This window comes from Cibotium barometz, chromosome 8 (genome assembly GCF_041138505.1).
Source record: "Cibotium barometz isolate CiBa-2024 chromosome 8, ASM4113850v1, whole genome shotgun sequence".
In the NCBI taxonomy this organism is placed as follows: domain Eukaryota; kingdom Viridiplantae; phylum Streptophyta; class Polypodiopsida; order Cyatheales; family Cibotiaceae; genus Cibotium; species Cibotium barometz.
Genome location: NC_141053.1, coordinates 12,708,901 through 12,727,315, shown reverse-complemented (window position 1 = coordinate 12,727,315; position 18,415 = coordinate 12,708,901). Strand labels below are relative to the sequence as shown.

The 18,415-nt window shown below is 40.1% G+C and overlaps 2 protein-coding genes across 2 annotated transcripts; both read left to right on the top strand.

Moving 5' to 3' along the window:
* Positions 1-1,184: 1,184 nt before the first annotated feature.
* On the top strand, positions 1,185-1,631 carry LOC147635922 (meiotically up-regulated gene 117 protein-like). The gene has a single exon (XM_086802045.1). The coding sequence runs from the start codon at positions 1,365-1,367 to the stop codon at positions 1,629-1,631; it is 267 nt and encodes an 88-aa protein (XP_086658171.1). The 5' UTR covers positions 1,185-1,364.
* Positions 1,632-4,777: 3,146 nt separating this feature from the next.
* LOC147635921 (meiotically up-regulated gene 117 protein-like) lies at positions 4,778-5,219 on the top strand. Its single transcript, XM_086801051.1, has one exon. It carries the CDS (start codon positions 4,793-4,795, stop codon positions 5,180-5,182), a length of 390 nt encoding a protein of 129 aa, XP_086657177.1. The 5' UTR covers positions 4,778-4,792; the 3' UTR covers positions 5,183-5,219.
* The last annotated feature ends 13,196 nt before the right edge of the window (positions 5,220-18,415 follow it).

Below are 18,415 nucleotides of genomic sequence, written 5' to 3'. Positions count from 1 at the left end.
CCAAAAAATTTTTAAATTTAAAAAAAAAGCATCTTGGTTAATGAATAGCAAAAGTAGACGTTGGGTGCTTTATTTGAGAAAGAATACTCAAAATGTATTAGAGAAGATCATAATACCAATATATATTGAGTTGACAAACATGCTTTATCCATGTGCTTCCAACAACTTAGGATAAGGAGAACATGTTACAATACCTTTTATTATAGTACCCTCCACATGTTGGGACCCTTTTTATAAGAACGAGTTCCCATAACAACCAGCACATGTTAGCCTCTTGTTGACAATAAAGAGGACATGTTACAATACCTTTTATATCACAGTAACCACCACATGTTGGGACCCTTTCTATAAGAAAGAGCCCCCATAACCAGCACATGTTAGCCATGTACATCTCTATATCTATATAAAGGAAGAGTTTCACAAAGCTCGAGGTTCAGGGGAGGTGGGAAGCACGGGTCTGCCCCCCCAACCACCAGTAATGGTAAAAGATAGCAAAAAAGTAATGGCCAATCAATGTGAGGTAGCAAAAAAGCAATGGCCAATCAATGTGAGGTGAATGGCATTTATTTCGAAAAACAGCCTTCAAATTTCAAAATAACAATTCACAAAAACCTACAAATTTTAAGGGATTTTAGGTATAATTTTGTTAAATAACTTTAAAAAATCTAGGAAAACATCTACAGAAATTTGAGGTTGAAGGGTTTTTTTTTTGGGAATTGTTGGGGAAAACGTTTTCTTCTGCTGCGAACACTGTCGATGGCGCAACCCCGCCTCAGTACTGCATTAATAAAAAAAGCATTTAAAAAAAAGAGAGGGGGGTCAGTGTGGTACTACGTGCAGCAGCTGCATGACTTAATGAGAAAGAGGCAGCGTGCACGCAAGCAGCACAGCGCCAGCTCTGCTGGGTGCAGCTGGCCACCACCTATAAATAGAGGCTGCAAGGGAAGGGAAAGAAGTACTAAACTCGTTCGCGCTAATTATCTAGCAGCTCCCTACTGCAAGATGGCGCTGCGTTTCAAGCAGCTTCTGGCGGTTGCGTTGATGCGTTTCAAGCAGCTTCTGGCGGTTGCGTTTTCTTCTGCTCCGAACACTGTCGATGGCGCAACCCCGCCTCAGTACTGCATTAATAAAAAAAAAAGAGAGGGGGTCAGTGTGGTACTACGTGCAGCTGCATGACTTAATGAGAAAGAGGCAGCGTGCACGCAAGCAGCACACAGCGCCAGCTCTGCTGGGTGCAGCTGGCCACCACCTATAAATAGAGGCTGCAAGGGAAGGGAAATAAGTCGTTCGCTAATTATCTAGTAGTAGTAGTGCCAGTATTAATTAGCTCCCTAGAGCAGCGCTTGCCTGCTGTTGTCTGCAAGATGGCGCTGCGTTTCAAGCAGCTTCTGGCGGTTGCGTTGATGGCGGCCTGCCTTGTTGCGGCGGAGTGGGGCGCCTCCGCCTATTCCGACAACTGCTCAGGCTCCGCACTCTGTGGCAGTGTCAGCCAGAACGATTGCATTACAGCCTACAACCGCTTCGACAGTGGCACCACGTACACAGCCTACACGTCCCGCGTGTCCGGCCACTGCACGGCCATCTTTCGATGCCAAGGCAGCTACCCGCACCCCAAATCCTCCCAAAAATAACCATAGTAACCTCTGGGGTTCAATTTGTCTACACCCTCATAGTCATGCGGTTTTCGTACAAACACACTTCATCATTGAGGACCACATGGCCAATCTAAAGTGCTTAGTTACAAAGTTGATAAATTGATACAGTTTGGGCCTTAGCATGACATGCATTTCTCCGATTTTATAATTTCCTATAGCACTTGGTCCAAAGCTCTTGGGTTGTCTTTTGAGCAGCAATCCATTAACATCCAAGATAATAAACCTCCTCGGTGTCCGGAACCATTATTGACATGATTCTAATCAGTCTGAATATGATTGAAGCTTATAATCATTGTTAAGGGATAAAAACAACCTAATAGAAACAATTCTATTAGCTTATAATCATTGTTAATGTGAAGTGGATCAAGGATGTGTGTGGAAGTACTCAAACAACTGTGAAGAGGCATCCAAAAGGATTTATGGTGATCGATTCTACAAAATTTTGGCAAACAGAGAGGGACACATTTGTGCTACCTCACCATTGTGAACAAGTAAATTCTAACCATAAGCTTTTATTATATCATACATATGCATGTTTAATTTACAATCGATGTGTTTCTTCTTATAGGGTTGTGTTTCACGTGAATATAAATGACAAGAAATGGTGGTATATTATACAAGTCGCTCCTCATTCAAAGAGATTTTTTCAAGATAGGGATGTTGAAGAGCTCATGGACGAAGTGGCAGTCGAAAAAATGAACATGCGGAGGATCAAGTACAAGATGGAGAACGGGAGATACCACCAACTAATCAAGATGAAGGTGTCTATATCCAAGATAATGAGGAAGGAAATAATTCCGAGCATGATGATGTTGAGTATGTTGCTAGTGAGATAGATCTTTTTGTTGACCTTGCAATGGGATATATGGATCTTGACATAGACCAATTAGCATATATGGATTTGAAAGAAGATGTAAGAGATATTGGGCCAAACTCACCCTAATTCATTAAACAATTTCTCAATTTGCCAGTCTTGATTTAGTTCATATTTGATTGTATTACAATACATTTTGTGCTTCTTCTTATTCTGTGATATTGGGATATTTTTAACTCTTGGGAATGCTCTTTGGAATGCCTGGATTTTTGTTTCCTAGTATGCTAGACATACACGAGGGTAGGCAAAGGAGGAGGAAATCATAGGAGGAGGCTCAGGAGGGGGTAGGAGTCAGTAGTTTGTGAGGACACGCTGGCCGTTGTGCTCTAGGTAGAATCTTACCCCATGCAAAAATAAACATACTTTTTTTTCCCAATGATTTTCCTCTCCAAATTTCCAAATTCCATAAACTTTTATTTGTGCTCTATTAACACCATTTTGAGCAAGCACACTGGCATGCTTATGCCTTCGAATGTCATTTACCTAACGTTTTTAAGAGTCTCCCAAGTTTGGCAAGTGTAGCATTAGAGGATGGACGCAGCAACTTGCAAGACACAATGACGGAAGAAAGCAACGATGGAACACCAATCGCTCAGGCCACATCGCCAATGCTTGGGAAAGCAAAACATAATTCAAACTTGTTTTAGACTCTAGTAGTAAAAATTGATAATCGGATAATGGATTGGCTTGCCTTTGTTAATGAGCTGATCGATGAGCTAGTCATTTGCGAACCACCACCCAAGTCCCACAATTGTTGTGCGTCCTTCGATGCTTATATCCTTATCCGTGCAGTAATCTACATAAAGGATTCAAGGAACACTATTAGGTTTGTGTTCTTGCTCTCATAGTGCAGAATCTAGACAATTAATTATCCATTATCCATACCTTAACAAAAACGTAAGAAACTAACCTATCATGGTGCAGAGTCTAGAAAATGCATTATCCATTATCCATATCTTAACAAGAACTTAAGAAACTGACCTATCAAATGATGGAAGAGTAGTGTAGGTACTATGAATGGTAGAAGGGGGTGAGCACACTGCATTCAAGGCTGAGGGGAGTCAAGAGTCTGGATTCGAAAACCTGCAAGCAGGAAGGGCCAATTTCCAAAGTGGGTAGGCCACAAGTTGGAGGGCAAATTATGATAGGCTAATACCCTATAGGCATGCCGCATAAGCTCTACCAAAAAATTTTAAAATTTAAAAAAAAGCATCTTGATTAATGAATAGCAAAAGTAGACGTTGGGTGCTTTATTTGAGAAAGAATACTCAAAATGTATTAGAGAAGATCATAACACCAATATATATTGAGTTGACAAACATGCTTTATCCATGTGCTTCCAAAAACTTAGGATAAAGAGAACATGTTACAATACCTTTTATTATAGTACCCTCCACATGTTGGGACCCTTTTTATAAGAACGAGTTCCCATAACCAGCACATGTTAGCCTGGTTGACAATAAAGAGAACATGTTACAATACCTTTTATCACAGTAACCACCACGTGTTGAGACCCTTTCTATAAGAACGAGCCCCCATAACCAGCACATGTTAGCCATGTACATCTCTATCTCTCTATATCTATATAAAGGAAGAGTTTCACAAAGCTCGAGGTTGGGGGAGGTGGGAAGCACGGGTCTGCCCCCCCCACCACCAGTAATGGTAAAAGATAGCAAAAAAGCAATGGCCAATCAATGTCAGGTGAATGGCATTTATTTCGAAAAACAGCCTTCAAATATCAAAATAACAATTCACAAAAACCTACAAATTTTAAGGGATTTTAGGTATAATTTTGTTAAGGGATTTTAGGTATAATTTTGTTAAATAACCTACAAATTTTAAGGGATTTTATGTATAATTTTGTTAAATAACTTTTAAAAATTTAGGAAAACATCTACAGAAATTTGAGGTTGACGGGTTTTTTTTTTGGGGAATTGTTGGGGAAAACGTTTCTTCTGCGAACACTGTCGATGGCGCAACCCGCCTTAGTACTGCATAAAAATAAGAGAGGGGGTCAGTGTGGTACTACGTGCAGCAGCTGCATGACTTAATGAGAAAGAGGCAGCGTGCACGCAAGCAGCACAGCGCCAGCTCTGCTGAATTCACCCTTCCCCGAGCTTCTGATCCCAGCTGAAGGCATCAACGGCGAAGCAGCTGGCCACCACCTATAAATAGAGGCTGCAAGGGAAGGGAAATAAGTACTAAACTCGTTCGCTAATTAGCTCCCTAGCTAGAGCAGCGCTCGCCTGCTGTTGTCTGCAAGATGGCGCTGCGTTTCAAGCAGCTTGTGGCGGTTGCGTTGATGGCGGCCTGCCTTCTTGTTGCGGCGGAGTGGGGCGCCTCCGCCTATTCCGACAACTGCTCAGGCTCCGCCCTCTGCGGCAGTGTCAGCCAGAACGATTGCATTACAGCCTACAACCGCTTCGACAGTGGCACCACGTACACAGCCTACACGTCCCGCGTGTCCGGCCACTGCACGGCCATCTTTCGATGCCAAGGCAGCTACCCCGCCACGACTGGTGCCGATCTCAAGAACCAGTTTTCCCAGATCTACAACGGAGGCGGCTGTGGTAAGTGCGGCAGCCACGCTTTCAACAACGGAAATTGCGAGGCTACCCTCAATTACTGCGGCAGTTGCAAGGACTCTGGTTAAGCTCGTCGTCCAAAGGCTAGTTCTTTGCCGCCGCCGCCGCCGCTGCTGCTCGTCGACGTAACACGCGCTTTTTTTTTGCCTTCTTCTTTTCAATTAACTCGTGAATATTGCAATGATGTGTGCTCTCTCTCTCTATCTTGTATGTACTTCACATCAATTAGTACAAGTTTTCCCCAGCATTTTATGTGTACACCAAGCCATGGCTTTTGATTTCCCTTATGATGTGTGCTTTTCTCTATCTTGTAGTTTTCTCGATGTTTTTTTTTGCAAGAAAGCAAGTGTGTATGTTAAGCCATGGCTTCTAATTTCCCTTAGGCTGATTGCTAGGCTTGTCATTTTTCAACCTTTGTGGTGGATAGTTCTTGCATTTGTTGGCTATAAGACCCTATTTCCATCGAAGATGAACTTCTAGAGGGTAAACAATCCAAATTGATTGGACGATCTAGAAGTACAAACCCCCATCTTTGACTATGATGAGCCTAATACCAACACCAAGAAACGCTCTCAGAGCCAACAGATTTGCGACTTCCTTTCCTCACCAATCCAGATATATCCATTGGAACTCTACTTGTAGGTAATCCTACGCCGTGGAAGGACTTGAAAGATTAGATGGAAGGGAGGCTCACAGTAGGGATGGAGGAGTTAAAACTCAAAAGATTGGATGGAAGAAAGGGAGGCTCAGACGAGGGTTAGGGGACTTACAAGACCTTGAGATGGCCATTAAGCTGGCCCCTAGCTAGAGAGCAAGAAAGAAAAAGAGCCAAAAGGATAACAAACAAGTTGGGATTATATTTTAAGAGTGATGACACTAACTTTTAGCTCCCCCCCATTGACTTTAAGGGGCATCAACAAATGATTGACATCCTAGACAATGGCATCGGAGTTAGCTTAATCATGAAAGAATGATGGAAACAATGGGGAAATCCACCTATGGAAAACACCCCCTTGTTATCAAACTAGCCGCACTGATATTAACCTTGCTACACTCGTCCAAATCCTCCCAAAAATAACCATAGTAACCTCTCAGATTCAATTTGTCTACACCCTCATAGTCATGCGGTTTTCATACAAACACACATCATTTTATTATAGCTTGGGGTTTCATGCAACAAGAATTTGAAAGACGAGATGCCATTCCCACTGCTTCCAGAGATAAAGGATACAAAAAATTGGATGCATATACTTGCTATAATAGATATCCTTTACGAAATCACGGAAGCACAATGTTTTGTGATAAGAATAGACTCGGTAATCTTTGCACTCTATATGTTTGGACCTGTAGCCATGATGATCCATCTGAAAAATGAGACTTCCAAAGGAGAGGAGCTTGAATAACCACAAATCAAAGAGGAAGCCCTAGAGACCCTTCCTTATTCTGTCAACTGATAAAGATGCCTACCTGGTTTTCTAAAGAGAAGGATGAGCACTAGTTAAAGTGCGTCAAAGCCATGGAAACCCATATTAGAGTACGTGAGGAAAAGGACATTTCTCTATCCACATCAACACTATCAAGAGATGATAAGGGGGATGGGAAATGTCTACAAACATGATAAGGAAGCATCTAGTATAATATACTACATGGCCCATTGAATATTTATACTCCCTTAGAATTTTCTAATGGGGGTAATTCTACGATTAGTCTGACTATGCTATTATCAATAAAGATGCCCTATTTTGAAACAATATGTCCTTAGTAGGATTACACTAGATCACACATCTAAATTCGACATTTCTTTAGAGATCCTATAAAATCTACATATCTTTAAGACCATCCTAAGAAACTTGAGATGCTCCTTTCACGAGGAATTTATGTTGATATTGTCTACAAATACTTCTAGGAGCTTCCTCAGTATTATTTGAATGTACTACTCATCAACCTTTGGAATTCCCCGAGGGCATTGCTTAGTTCGAATGGCTATATATGCACACAAAAGTGGTCGAGAAAACTATAGACTTCTTTGTCTGCTACACATTCTAGTACATATCTGATGAAAGACAAAATACATTGATCCTTGATAGTGGCTTTATTGAAATTTTTGGGGTTAACACAAACTCTTAGCTTGTCGTTCTTTTCGGGGTCAATGCAAACAAAACAAAAAAAATGATAGATGCCCATTTGGTATGTTCAATTTTGTACAAACATTCCACTAAGATAAAAATACTCTAGCTCCTCCTAGACTTGAGCTTTTTCACTTTTACAAAAATAGGTCAAGCACTAGAGCTTGTTCACACACTAAGTGTAAATAACAAAAACTCTTCCAACACATGTGCTAATAATATAGCAATGCCATGCACAAGCGTGCATGAATAATAAGTATAATCATTTGGCACATGGCCAATAAAATAGTATAAAAGAATAATAATTCGAGATGATATAGACAAGATCCTCCATGTGTGACATGTGCAATGCTTATCACCTATCTCACAAACTTAAACACATTAGTTGCTCCAATTAACTGTTACCTCCACAATAATTAATCCCAATATGAAATATTGATAGGAACAAACATAGCATACACTCACCACTTGTTACGCTTGATGAGAGTATCATTTTACACATCATCTAGCATGGCGTGTATTACCACTTGTTACACTTCAATTAGCATGGCACATCATTACAAAAATAACTTGTTACACTTTGACTGTATACAATTGTCTAGCGTAGTCCACTTGTTTCACTTTGACCACACACAATTGTCAAGCATGGCAACACTTGTTACAACTCAGCAGAGTATACACCCATCAAGCATGGTCTCAAGCTACATACCAATAACACTAGGCAACTAGTATTTAATACGGGGTCACCCACGATGCCAATTCACTGGATGGCACACTAGCATCCGAGCATCCCCATTCAAGTAAAGGGTGGACATTATGTAACAGTTATTAAGATATAGGCCTTGGAGCCTTAGTGAACAAGGGTGTAGAAGGTGTGTGGGTGTGAATGGTCCTAAGGGAGCCACCTAACCCTAGGCCACTAGCAAGCCTATTTAAAGGCACATGCCAAAGGCATTGTATCAAGCATGACGCTTAGTTGTATTTTGAGAACCTTAATAAGCAAGATCTTTTCTTGTATTTTGTGAGTCTCTCTCCTCCACATATTTGATCTAGCATGAGCACCACGAAGTTCTAACATGGTATCTAGAGCTTGGCAAGATTAGGTCATTTTTGTGGTGTAGAATAGGTCAATTTTATTCCTTTTTTTTGTGGAGCTCTAGCATCTTGTGGAGGCAACAACTCGTCGTGTTTTCATCTAAGAAAATGTAGAGGAGGTCTGGGCGCTCAGATTCGTATAGCTCATCAGACGAGTACTCTTTTCTCAGCCACGACATTGCTCACTGAGCAGGTCGGCGTACGTTGTCTATAGCATAGTATTTCGTACAGCCATACGCCGTGTGTAGGTGATTATAGGCTAAGGGGGCTTAGGGCTTTTGAAGCCCATGGTCTCAAGAGTCTATAGTCAAGATTTCAACCCTAATGGTGGCCTGAATCGAGCGCTGGAGCCAAAATAGCAAGCGACTGTCTGGTTTTCAGCCATGGAAGCTTATATAAAGCTTTATAAAAGTGTTTTAAACACTAATTAACTTTCATGCTTATCATTAAAGGAGTACTAATCACTTAAGTGCTCTTATGAGAGGGCTTGTTGTTGCAGATCCTATTTTGAGTTTGAAGTGGTGGGCATACACCATGAGGTATTAATGAGCCTCACTGTCATCAAGCTTCATCAACATCTTCAAGTGCACAAAGCTTCTCAAAGTGTGCTTATAAGCACTAAGAGTGTTGCTCAACACTAATAGTGGTCATAACCATCGAAGGAGGAGGTCTTTAACACTAAGGAGGCTCTTCTTCATCAATATTGGAGATCGGGCACACACCATAAGTGCCACATTATAAGTCTTCATCGTCAACCCGCTTCTACGCTTACCTTGGCAAACTTCCAAGGAGAAATGGTGCAACCATAAGCCATTGTCTTCATCCCATAAGCCAAAGAGGTTGAAGTTTTCTGGTTTTTAATCAACAAACTCAGTTCTTTGAGTGGTTTAAAGTTGGGCACATGTACACTAAATGCTCATTTTTAATGTTTTTGTGTATTACCCTTGAGGCTCGTATTTGTAAGAGGCATAGGCATGTCATAAGCCATATGCTCTCATTTCCCAAGCCCAAGGCATGTTATTCCGCTGCATATTCAACATTTTCATCTTCTAAGATGAGTTTTAAGGTTGAGCATAGCATCACTAAGTGCTCTACCTTATTGTTTGTCATGTTTTTAAGCATCTCTTGGCATTGTCTTTGTAAGAGGCATAGGCAACATTATGAGCCATGCCCTCACCTTCTTAAGCCAAGAATGATGTACCTTATTGGTTTGAGCATTTACCTCAACCACTTACTCACTTTTATTAAGCTTGTATCTTCAAACCCTAATGGGTATCATGTAACCAACATGCACAAAAGCTTTTGTTGTAATTATGGAGTAGACACTGCCCTTGACCAATCTATAAAGAAAGTGGTAAGACCCTCCCTTTCCCTTTCCCATATAAATCTACCTCATAACCATTACTCTAAGAAGGAAGGCCCTCATTGCCCATGGAGGAGGTATGGTATGCAAAGAAGCATCAAGCATGTTGAAGGAACATCTATGTGCAAACCACTTAAACAAGGGTGGCAGCCTTGTTTTGATCATTGTGTGAGAATGGTCAAGGTGGAAGTATGTGCATGTATGCCCAAAGCATGTCAACTACAAGAGATGAAGCAAGCACAAAGAGTGCACCATCATTAAGGTGTACATCTTCATCGACATCAAATAAAAACTTAAATGGCATCATTGTATTAGCCTCTAAGGCTCTAGGAAAATAGTTGTAAATCCTAGATAACCACACCACCATGAACATTCTTGTAAGCCTAATGTTATAAAGGCACATTTTTTTCATATGTCCAATACCACCCATTCCAAGCTCATTTTTTTTTATGGCTGGTATTGAGGAGGGATATTAAGAGCCTTAGTGGACAAGGGTGTAGAAAGTGTGTGGGTGTGAATGGTCCTAAGAGAGCCACCTAACCCTAGGCCACTAGCAAGTCTATTTAAAGGCACATGCCAAAGGCATTGTATCAAGCATGAAGCTTAGTTGTATTTTGAGCAACTTAATAAGCAAGATCTTTTCTTGTATTTTGTGAGTCTCTCTCCTCCACATATTTGATCTAGCATGAGCACCACGAAATTCTAACAATAGTAAACCATAACTGGGAGAAAAAAGTAAAAAAGAAAAAGCAAAAGATAAAAAGTAAAAAAAGTTTAAGAAAAAAGAGAGAAAAAGTTAAGGGGAAAAGAGAAGATAGGTTAGAAAAACAAATATGGAAAATTAAAAAAAATCAAAGCTAAAAGTTCTAGAAACTCATTTTAGGGTGTGGGGATCACATTGGTGCAACCTGTACAACACCCTCGAAAATTTAAATTTTATATAGTGAATTCACAAACTGGTGCCTAGGAATCTCAAGAAAGTACATACCCAAACTTTTCCTAGGTATTCAACTATCTGAAACCTATTTTGGACAAGTTTTCTCAACAAAAGAAAAATTTTAAAGAAATCAATTTTCAAACTTCTTGGATTGTAGTAAGCCCAGATTCTCATGCACTTACAATCTGGACATGTATTAGAGGCCTATTTAGATGATAGTGCGTTTATTGAGCTAGGTGCGTACTAGCCTCCACTAGGCTCTCGACCTTCGATCAGAAGCCAATTTAGCATTGTACAAGAACCTGTAAAAATAGGGGCCTCTGATGTTTCATTTGACTTCGAGTCAATGGAAGGATCCCCAATCACCCAAGAAGTGAGAACCCTAACCAAGCTTTACCAACCTGGCCAGCCACCACTCTTTCTGATCACGTAGCTAGCTACCTTAGAGATTAGGTCTCAACAACTGTTACCTTTGAACCAAACCTTACTACATACCTGTAAGATTCCTTGCAAGTGTAAGAACCTCCCCTTCTGATCTTATAATTATTTCACTCTTTAAAATAAAAGAAAAATCTTGTTTTACCCTGTTTTGGCCTGGAGAGAGAAAATATCTAGAGAGAGATAATTCAAAATTGAGACATTTTTAGATATAAAAAATCCTCCTAGTGTCTAAAATGGTTTTCCCTAAAACAAAAATTCAAAAAGAACTTTCCAATGTGCAATTGGAATTAATTGAAAATAGGTATAATGGACCTTAGCCTAAGGGTCTAGATTTTAAAAAAAAATTAAATTAGGGTTCAATTAAGGTTCCTATGGACCAATAGGATCAATCCAAGTGTAGAGAGGAGATAAATTGAAGAATAAAAGAAAAACTCCCTAAAAATGAGTAAATGCTCGCATAAGATGAAGAGTAGACTAAGGACCAAAGAAAAGAATTAAAAAAACTGAATTTTGACACCTCAGTGTGGGGATCTCCCCTCATGACGTAGACACCTTTTTCTCATCATTACTCCCAATTTTTAATCAATCAAATGAGATATTTTCATCTCTCCTCTCTCCTGTTTCAAAACTAGATCCAAAAAGTAAGCTAAACTGACCCAAAATAGTCAGTTTAGCTTACTTTATTGACCATACTGATTTGAAAAATTTTAGAATATGTTTGCTTGGTTAGAGGCTCACTTTTTCCTATAAATAAAAGCCTCCCCCTTTATAAAAGCTTAATGGTGTTTATGCACTATTACTCTACTCTTGCCTTGAGCCATCTACATTGAATTTTTTTTAATAATTCAATTGTTTTTGGCCTAATCCTCTCCAAAGTGAATTGGTGGCTACTATTGCTTCAAACCATAGTAGAACCCTCAATCTCTCAAGCTAAAGGAGAGCTTACAAGCTCCATGTAAGCTAATTTTCTTACTTTGTTTACAAATTTTAATGAAAAATCTATGATTTTCTTAATTTTTATATTTTGCAAATGATTAAATTAAATTCAAATGCTATGCCTTTGATGAAAATGTTGGAATTAGGATTGCAGAAAAGCACACAAAGCTTGGAGAAGAAGAAGCAAGAATGCACACAACACACAGTGTATTAGATTGTGTCAATGTACAAAGATAAGTTAGCCTTAGAATAATGGGCGTATATACAAGCCGGGAAAAAAATCCTCCTAAAGAGGAAAAAAGTACCCCGGCGGTCCTAAGTGTGTTCTGTTGAAAATACAAGTGAATAGGGTGTGTGCGGGAATAAGCCCTTGATTAGAGGCTATAAAAGAGGATGAGTAAATGTGAAAGAATCTGTGAAAAGGTGAGAAGAATCTACTGGGAGAGAATAAAGGGTAGCATGAGAAGATTTAGGAAGTGTGGAGATATTCTGGGAAAAGTGAAGAGGTGAAGAGAATCAGGGAAAAGAGGTGGAGTGAATCATGGAGAAATCAGTGGGATTTGATGCTTGGATATAAGCTCTATAAATTGAGGCATTGCCTAATGAGAATTTATTGGTTTTTGAGTATCCATGTCTACATTAATCTATTTATTAATTATTCACTAATTACGTCTTAATTATTTGCTAAATCACTTTGTTAATGATATTAATTCTAGTGTTTGATCCACCATAGCTCATCACAATGCCCTAATTTCAACATGGTATCAGAGCCATGCTAATTTGCGAGCCCATTATCTTGCTAAATATTTTGCTAATTAGGATTAGTAAAAAATTATAATTTTTCCTCTTTTTTCAACTCACCTCTGTACCCCCAGCTAGTGGAGGAGCTCCCTCTCCTTGCACACATAAAATTAGGTCAAACTCTTTTTTTAGCACATGATAGAGGCTTCATTGCTCTTCAATCTCATCAAGAAAGAAGCGCAAACTACCAGCGAACGAGGGAGAATCGACGATTTAGCAGGCACCGTTTTTCTGAAGGGTATTTGATATTTCTTCTTGCTCAGTTCAAATGCCTCTAATTCCTCTTAGCCCAAGGTGTTTTCAAGCATGCTCTACAAGCTGATGAAGACAAAATTCAGTTTCATCAAGTCTACAGTGAGATCCAAGCTCTTCATCAAATCTGCGGTGACTTTGGTAAAACAGAGATTAAGCTTTCAATATTTGATCAAATCTTGTGTTTATTAGCTTAATCCTCTACTAGACTCATTGCTATTGATGCCTTTGAAATCATTTGAGCTCATTTGAAGTCTAAGGCACCAGATCTGGACTCCTTGCATACTCTGTTTTTTGCACACAAAATAATGGATTAATTTACTAATCAATGATTAATCAATACTAATCACTATATTTTTGGTACGATTGAGAGTTCAAATTAACCATTAGGTATCTGATACAGATCCCTATAACGTCAGATTACAATTCGGAGTTGGTTTGATACTCCAACCATCTCGTACAAATTGGTTACCCTTGATTTAATGTAATTTTTGATAATTTTATGCTGATAAATTTGTTGTAATCATCTATTAATTACCAGATTGAGTTGTAAAAGTGTAGATACTGCCCTTGAATCTTGAAATTGGATCAAGAGATAAGACCCCCTTCACATCACCATGAGTACAGCACAGGAAATAGCCAAATTTAATGGGGAGCAGTTTTACACATGGCAGACAAAAACCATGTATTTGCTCATGAGGAAAAATCTGTGGAGGTTAGTTGAGGGAAGAGATGAATGCCCACACAGAGGAGAAAATGAGGGTAGAGTAGGAATGAAAAAGCATTGGGACTTATTGCACTCAGTTTAAATGATGAAATCATCACATCACATCACAGGGATACAATGGGCAAAAGATGCATGGGATGAACTCAATAAATTATTTGACGCACAAGCAAAAAAATTCAAAGATAAATCTGTTAATACAATTCTACAAATTGGACATGAAGGAAAGTGAATCTTTAATCACACTTGAACAAATATAAAAGCATTAAGCAACAGCTAGCAGCTATTGGCAAAAAAAGGTAGAAGATGATGAGGCACTAGCAGTGCTTCTGAAGAGTGTGGACAAAGGTGAATATGAAAACATTGTAGCAACACTAAAGAATGTACCTGAATTGATGTTACACAAGATAGAAGCAGCTCTACTAGAGCAAGAGAGCAGAGGCAAAGAGAAGAAATGGCTCGACTCAACAGCAGGAGAAGAAAAGGCATTCTTCACCCAAGGAGGATTCTCTCAAGGACGAGGACGAGGAAGAGGCAGACTAGGAGGAAGGACCCTCACTTGCCACAAATGTGGAAAGCCAGGACACATGGCGAGAGACTGCTACAGCAAACCCAGTGGAGAAGGAACGACATCGGCAAACTTCATGGAGGCTCCAAAGGAAGTGGAGTCGGATCATCTTTTCTAAGAGAGAGAGAGAGAGAGAGAGAGAGAGAGAGACCCCACAACCCAATGTAACCTGCCCCAACAAAGTAAAACCACCTCTGAGCCACCGATGATGTAGGCCACGTGGTAGATGTATGTGTGAGAACTTTAGTCAAGGTTGCGGGCACTTATAGTAGCCTTGGACACATAGAGAGAGAGAGTGTCAAGGACTATGGAGTTTAGAGACTTGAGGCACTGGTCGCGGACTGTCAAGTAAAAAAGAAACTTGATACAGGGTCTAGGTGTGCTAAGATAACTTGAGGGGAGGTATAGACACTAGTCGCGGACTATCAAGTAAGGGGAGGCAAACTTGGTATAGGGTCTAGGTGTACTAGGAGTATTCACTTGAGGGGAGGTGTTGAAAATACAAGTGAATAGGGTGTGTGCGGGAACAAGCCCTTGGTTAGAGGCTGTAAAAGAGGATGAGTAAATGTGAAAGAACCTGTGAAAAGATGAGAAGAATCTACTGGGAGAGAATAAAGGGTAGCACGAGAAGATTTAGGAAGTGTGGAGATATTCTCAGAGATATTCTGGGAAAAGTGAAGAGGTGGAGTGAATCATGGAGAAATCAGTGGGATTTGATGCTTGGATGTAAGCTCTATAAATTGAGGCATTGTCCTAATGAGAATTTGCTGGTTTTTGAGTATCCATGCCTACATTAATCTATTTATTAATTATCCACTAATTATATCTTAATTATTTACTAATCACTTTATTAATGATGTTGATTCTAGTGTTTGATCCACCATAGCTCATCACAATGCCCTAATTTCAACATGTTCACACCCATCACTGCCTATATATATAACAACAAATCTCCCCTATTAGGAGGAGTGATGGTGTGAACGAGAGCTGACACTCATGTATAAGAAAGTGCCATGCCCGAATTAGATCAATCCACAAAGGAGAGCAAGCCCAAAGCTTTGCGGAAAGCTTCAAACTTCTCACGAGGAAGCGCCTTTATGAAAAGATCGACGAGGTTGTCCTGTGTTTGCACATATGCCAAGCTGATCTCTCCTACTGAGAGTCTCTTCCTGACATAGTGATAATGCACCTCAATGTGCTTTGTGCAAGTATGAAAATTTGAGTTTCTCGCAACTGCCAATGCGCTCTGACCGTCAGTGTAGATAGAGGTGGCAGACTCCTGTCCAACACCCAAGTCAGCCCATAAGCCATCTAAGCCACACACACTCAACCGTAGCTGTGAAAGCTGCCCTGTACTCAGCTTCACAACTAGAAGTGACCACAGTAGATTGCTTCTTGCTCAACCAAGATATGCATGAGCTACCGAGCATGAAACAAAAACCACTTGTGGACACTCTTGTGTCATAGCAACCAATCCAATCTGAGTTCGAAAAAGCATGTAAATCTAGCGACAACGATCTCCCTTTGGGATAAAACAGCCCAAGATGTATGGTGTCACTCAAGTAGCGAAAGATGCGTTTAACTGCCTTCCAATGCTGAGACCCTGGGCTATGCATAAACTTGCTCACCTGGTGAGACTGCAAACTGAATGTCGGGCCTCATAATACATACATAAATGAGGCAACCAACAGCTGTCTGATAGAGTGTGACATCAAAGTGATCTCCAGCATCATGAAGACTCAACTTCAAACCTGTCTCCATTGGAGTAGCAATAGGCTTGCAGTCTTCAAGGCCAAATCTCTGCAACAATGTGTCAATATACTTTGTCTGACACAAAGCAATACCTCCATCACACTGCTTAAATTGTATCCCTAAATAATAATGCAAATGTCCCAAATCTGATATCTTAAAAGAGACATTCAAAGCAGCCTTAAAATTAACAATATGACTGTCATTTGATCCTGTGAGCAGCATGTCATCGACATAGAGAGCAATGATTAGATGTACATCATCCACACGTTTAATATACAAAGTGCTTTCTGTTGGACTATTCTGAAAACCATATGCAGTCAAATATACATGTATCTTTTCATACCAAGCTCGTGGAGCTTGCTTTAAACCGTATAAAGCCTTTTTCAACCTGCACACTTCGTTTTCCTGCCCTCTTTGAACAAAACCACGAGGCTGCGATACATACACCTCCTCATGCAAATCTCCATTCAAGAACGCAGTCTTTATGTCCAACTGATGTACATTCCAACCATTATGAGCTGCCAATGCACAAATGCTATGAATGGTAGTCATACGACAAGTGGGAGCAAAGGTCTCATCAAAATCAATGCCCTTTTCTTGAGAATAACCCTTTGCAACAAGTCTAGCCTTATAGCGATCAACACTGCCATCTGGCTTTCGTTTCAACTTAAAAACCCACTTACCGTCCAATGACCTTTTACCAATAGACAAATCACACAAAGACCATGTACCATTCTTCATTATAGCATCATATTCACTTTGCATTGCAGCCAACCAATTTTCTGATTTTTGTGCCTCATCAAATGAAAGAGGTTCTTCCTCTTCACACATACTAGACACAGCCAAAGCATAACAATCTGATGCATAAGAGGCATGCTGAAAACCTGAACGAGTACGACTAGACATAGGTGCATCAATTTTACTATCACGCAAGATTTGCACCAGGCCATTTAGGCATACCTCTAGCCTGCTCATTTCCAGCCCTATCCTCATAAATTACATCGTGTAAATCTACATCAAAAATAGGTTGATCTATGATGTCGTTTGAAATCTACATAGGCTGAATATTTATCTCATTAGGACTTACATTTGAATTCCCACCTATAAACAGAGGCAACAACGTATCAAATACATCCCGTGAGCTCACACCTGTCTCTTTGGTACATGATAACAAAGGCTACACAGCATCTTTCACAAAATCAACATCTCGAATAATCAAGATACGCTTTGACTGCAGATGATACAATCTTTAACCCTTCTTGCTCTCGCACTGTAACATACAAAAATACATTTGACAACCTTATCATCCAATTTTCTAAAGCACTAAAGCATAGGCCAAGCAACCAAAGACACGTAAGTGACCAATAGAAGGCTTCTTGCCATGCCAAGCTTCGTATGGAGTAACAGATTGCAAGGCCTTAGTGGGACACCTGTTGAGTACATATGCAGCACACATGACAGCCTCAAGCCAAAACGCGTGGCAAAGCTTGGCTGCTCTTGAGTGACCATACATCGTGCCATCTCCATAAGTGACCATACATCGTGCCATCTCCATAAGTGACCTGTTTTTCCTCTCAGCAATACTATTTTGTTGAGGGGTATACGACGGCACTGTACATTGGTGTTTTATCCTACGACTAGCCAGAAATGCATCCAACTCTTGAGATATGTACTCCCTCCCTCGATCAGAACAACGGAGGGTGTCCACAGTACAATTGGATACATTTTCAACCATAAGCAAAAATTGTTTGAAACACAAAAACACTTCGGACTTTGCCTTCAATGGATATACCCATGCATGCCTTGAGTAATCATCAATGAAAGTCACGAAGTACAAGTGTTTACCAAATGACAAAGTTTACATAGGCCCACATACATCACTATGTACAAGTTGCAATTTACGAGTGGCCCGCACAGAACCATCCTTTGAAAACACAGAACGCTACATTTTGTCCAAAATACATCCTTCACAAACATGTTTCAATGGTACCTCAAGAGGGAGCAATGAAGCAACCATGTTTCAATGGTGCCTCAAGATGGAGCAATGAAACAGCCATATCAAATTTTTCCAAACGCAACAAACTAGCAAAGTTCAGATGACCAAAACGAGCATGCCATAGTTTTGCATCTAAAACTGCCTTTTTATCAGAAATTGCATTTGCTGAATCTTCCACACTTGTCATAAGAATTGAGCCTATACAGCCCACGAAACAAGGTGCCAGATGCAATAATCGTATCACCAGAAGTCAAATCATGAACAGTACATCTGTCATCCATAAATTTGACTACAAGTCCAAGTCTAGCAA

What these genes read in the sequence shown, in the direction of transcription:
- LOC147635922 (XM_086802045.1), top strand. Translation starts at nt 1,365, where the DNA reads ATGGCGCTGCGTTTCAAGCAGCTTCTGGCGGTTGCGTTGATGGCGGCC.
- LOC147635921 (XM_086801051.1), top strand. Translation starts at nt 4,793, where the DNA reads ATGGCGCTGCGTTTCAAGCAGCTTGTGGCGGTTGCGTTGATGGCGGCC.